The 4,093-nt window shown below is 51.4% G+C and overlaps 1 protein-coding gene across 1 annotated transcript; it reads right to left on the reverse strand.

Moving 5' to 3' along the window:
- Nucleotides 1-1,465: 1,465 nt before the first annotated feature.
- Nucleotides 1,466-3,013, reverse strand: LOC147702680 (endogenous retrovirus group PABLB member 1 Env polyprotein-like). The gene has a single exon (XM_086928819.1). The coding sequence runs from the start codon at nt 3,011-3,013 to the stop codon at nt 1,466-1,468; it is 1,548 nt and encodes a 515-aa protein (XP_086784945.1).
- Nucleotides 3,014-4,093: the final 1,080 nt, after the last annotated feature.

Below are 4,093 nucleotides of genomic sequence, written 5' to 3' on the forward strand. Positions count from 1 at the left end.
GCCAACCCTCCCATAATATATAAAGCCCCGGGGATTAGTGGTCCCTGGGGCTTTGGAGACCTTTCAGCCCCCCCAACCATTTTTTTGTAGCCCCGGGGGGTAACGGGGTCCTCGAGTGCTCCAGGAGGGGGGCCATGCAGTCCCCCTCCCATAATACATAAAGCCCCGGGGGTGGTGGTCCCCGCAGCTTTGGGGACCTTGGACCCTTCCCCCCAAAATTTCTTTCTTTTTAGCACAGGGGGGGTGACGATCCCCGAGGCTGGGGGGCCCCTCTGGGCCCCACATAAAATTTAATAATTTTGCCCCCGGTATTTAACCCCCCGGGGACTAATTATAAAGAAAACTCAGTTTTATTTCATTTATTTTACGGCACAGTCCGCGCACCACACACGCACCTGCCGGGTTTGAAAAAAATAATAATTTGTGGGTCCTGGGGGCGTTTATGGTACGATGACAATCCTCGCACACTCCGCGGATCCACCGCGCCCATAGATATATAAATGACTTTAACTGTAATTTTCTCAGGAACTACTGCACAGATTGACACCATTTAAGCAAAAGGAACAAGTCTGAATGTGGAAAAAGGTAGGGCCGATGACCTTTTTCAGAGTTGCCCGGCGTTAAACGCCTCTATACCCACTCAAGTTACCAAACAAAGAGGCAGGCGCTGGAGACTGGAAGGCAGGAAACAGAAGTTTTATTTCGACGGAGCAGAACACATCAAATCAGACAACAGGGTATCTTCTCGAGGTGCTCTAACCGCATCTCTGAGGCCTGGCCTCTTATACACGAGTTTACTACTTTATTGCATGAAACACATCTCTGTCAACCCTTTGATGTACGGAAAGACATCCTCGGAATCTCCCCTTCAGGCCCGTTCCCACACACATTTACAGTTGAAGTCTCCACCCTGGTCACAACAGGTGATGTTTATCGCGCAGCTGGGTATTCCGCCGATTCACGGAATGTGTGGGGTTGATCGGATCTCATAGGGTGGGGGCTTTGATCAACTCGAGGGTCCTTTGATGGGGGAAGCTTCCTACTGTACGGGGGGGCAATAAACAGTATCCGCAGGGCCAGGTGGCGGCCTGGGAACGAGGAAGACAAACGGGCACACAGGAAAAGGGGGTTGTATCAAAGGACCCGGGACCATGAAAGGAATGAAGGGAGGTGTCGCGCTGGGAACAGGATGGGATTCCGAGGCAGAGCTGCGCTGAAGAGGGGTTTATGACTCAAGGCATGTGAGAGCGGGGGTTGTCAGCGTGCGGGGGATGCTTGCGAGGTTAGGAGGGAGAGAGAGAGACGCGCTGGCTATCAGTGAGGGGCAGAGAGGCCATGGTGCTCAAAATGGCTGCCGCTTACGCGCACGAATGGGCTCAAAAAGGGCAAGATGGCGCCGATAATGTTGACGTTTGCGGCCTAACTTTTAACAGTCCTCCCTTTTCAACATATCTAGCCAACTTGCCTATTCAATGTCAATCTTCATCAAATTCCTAACCTCGCCATCATATAATGCTCCCATGCGTTCATTTCCAAAGTCCACAGTCTTAGGGCAAATACAACTCATACATAAGGAACACAAAGGCGGCAGACATTGGATTCCTAAGCACAACCCACAGATAGCAACTACAGGAATCAGGATAATCGTAAACAGTCTCCAGCCCCAGTTCTTAACGGTGTTCCAGAACCAACCACCAAGCGACCATTCTTCCTGTTCCTGGTGGACTTCTGAAGAGAGTCTGTGGAGGTGTTCGATGGCCTTGTATACTGAGGGCGAATTGTCCGGTATATATGTACAACAGCTGGACCCAATGATGCGGCATGCTCCACCACGGTCCGCAAGAACCACATCTAGAACCAGGCGGTTCTGGAGCGCCACCAGGCGGACCGCTTGAAGTTCGGCAGTGTTATTAGCAAGAATACCAGCTGTGATGTTCATTGTTGTCTCGACTGCCTGAGTCAGATGTCGGATGGCACAGCTGTTTGCCATCGAGCCCCAGAGTGGAACAAGTCCCTTCATGGCATCGAGGAACTGTGCTCCTGTTGGGTCTGCTTGTTCAATATCCTTGGCTCGCTTTTGTCGATGGTGATTTGCTGGGGCCACATAGGTCGGAGGAAGAATGAAGGAGATGAAACAAGTGCCCCCCCAGCCTTTGGGGAGCCAGGTGTAAGCCTTTGTGCCACAAACGAAATACATATTTGGAGAGGATACAAAGGAAGGTGGATCGGTGGAGTCCAAAGTTCTGGTGAAACGGCAGGCGCTGCGGCCTACCAGCTGTGTCCCAAGCCCTTCTATGCACATGTGGCCTGTGACGTTGATGACTGACAGGGCCACAGTCAGAGTGGCAGCCGTTCGTTTCCGCAGGTAGGAGAAGGTGGGTCTGGTTGGATTGTTGAACACCTGCATTTCAATTCGTTCTTTAGCAGGGATGTCCATGTGGATTGAGTCGTTGGAGGTCTGCGGGCAGAAGTGTGTCTTTGTTTTGTTTCGCCAGACCCCATGATAGAAGTGCGTCATGGTTTTGCTGGAGGTGGCATTGTCTTTATAGCTTTCTTGCAGGAGGATCAGCCAAGCAAGGCAGGAGCCTTGAACTGAGAAGGGCGAAGGGATGAAAGGTATCGAGTGTCCAGTGGCGTGGGGTAGCAACCCACAGATCCAGCAGTTGGTGGCATTGGTGGCGAGATTGTGCTGGTGAAGTAGCTGTACAAAAGAGTTGTTCCAGAACTCCTTTCGCCTTTCTCTGAGTTGAGGAGATAGTGAGATCAAATAATGTTCTTTCATGGTGGTAGGCTGTGCAGTTGTTAACAATATCTGATGAGCAGGCGTGCTCTCTTCCAGGATCCAGAAGGAAGTCATAAGGAGGAGGCAAAAGAGGGAGACAATGAAGAAGGCGATTGTCTTTGATTTGTGCATATTGTCAGTCTTTGGGTTTCTGTAATGGGTATTTCCTGTTGCTTCCATCATCTTCTTATCTGGCGCTTCCATCATCTTCTTATCTGGCGCTTCCATCATCTTCAAGGTGCTCGGTAGCGGGCAGAACCACAGACTTTGTTTTAGCTTCTCTCCGGGTAACCCTTGATAGTGTTTAGGTCACCGTTCTGAGATTTAACTCAGTCCGTGGTCTACTTAGCCGAAGCTCCCTCCTTTTGACGCAGGAAATACCCTTCTCTGGTTGGCACAGTGGGATCAGAGAATTTGGCAAGTTCAAGTGCCTCGGTGTCAGGATAGCAGTTCAGTGATGGTCGATCCTTGTTCAGGAGCTCTTCTTGGTTGTCGATGTTTTCTGTCGTGGCCAGGGTCGAGGAGACCTTCTTACAGTGGTGTGCGTGCAGCCAGTGCCGTTTCCCCTCAACTCGAAGCGCCGTCCGGGTGGTGATCAGCACTTGCCAGGGTCCCGTCCACCGGGGTTCCAAACTCTTCGCCCGCTGAAAGTTTCGGACTAGCACGTAGTCCCCCGGTTGGATGTCGTGGCCCGGACCCCTGGAAGCATCGGGGATGGCCTGCTGCACCTGCTGATGAATGACAGACAGAGTTTCAGTTAACTTGTACAAATAATCAGACATTAGGACGTCCGGGACGTCATGAATGGAGGTGGGTTTGGGTGCAGACCAGACACTCATGGGCCGGCCGAAAACGACCTCGTATGGTGTCAGGTGGTGTTTGGTGGGGGTGGAACGCATTGATAGCAATGCCAGTGGGAGAGCGTCTGGCCATTTCAGTCCTGTGGTAGCCACTATCTTGGCTAATTTTAGCTTCAGTGTGGCATTGTGTCGCTCGACTAGTCCAGCAGACTGGGGGTGGAAGACTGCATGGAACTTTTGTGTGATACCCAGCCCCTTTAAGATGAGCTGGATGACTTCGGCTATGAAGTGGGGGCCATTGTCGCTCCATAAAATTCGACAAAGGCCGTAGCGAGGGAAGAATTCTTTTAGCAGTACTTTTGCAGTGGCCATAGCAGTGTTATCACGGGTTGGGTATGCCTCCACCCACTTGCTAAATGCACACACCACTACAAGCACATATTTCAGGCCTTGGCATCTGTCTAGCTGGATGTAGTCCATCTCTAGGACTTCAAATGGGTGATTGGGAACC

This window comes from Lissotriton vulgaris, chromosome 7 (genome assembly GCF_964263255.1).
Source record: "Lissotriton vulgaris chromosome 7, aLisVul1.2, whole genome shotgun sequence".
NCBI lineage: Eukaryota > Metazoa > Chordata > Amphibia > Caudata > Salamandridae > Lissotriton > Lissotriton vulgaris.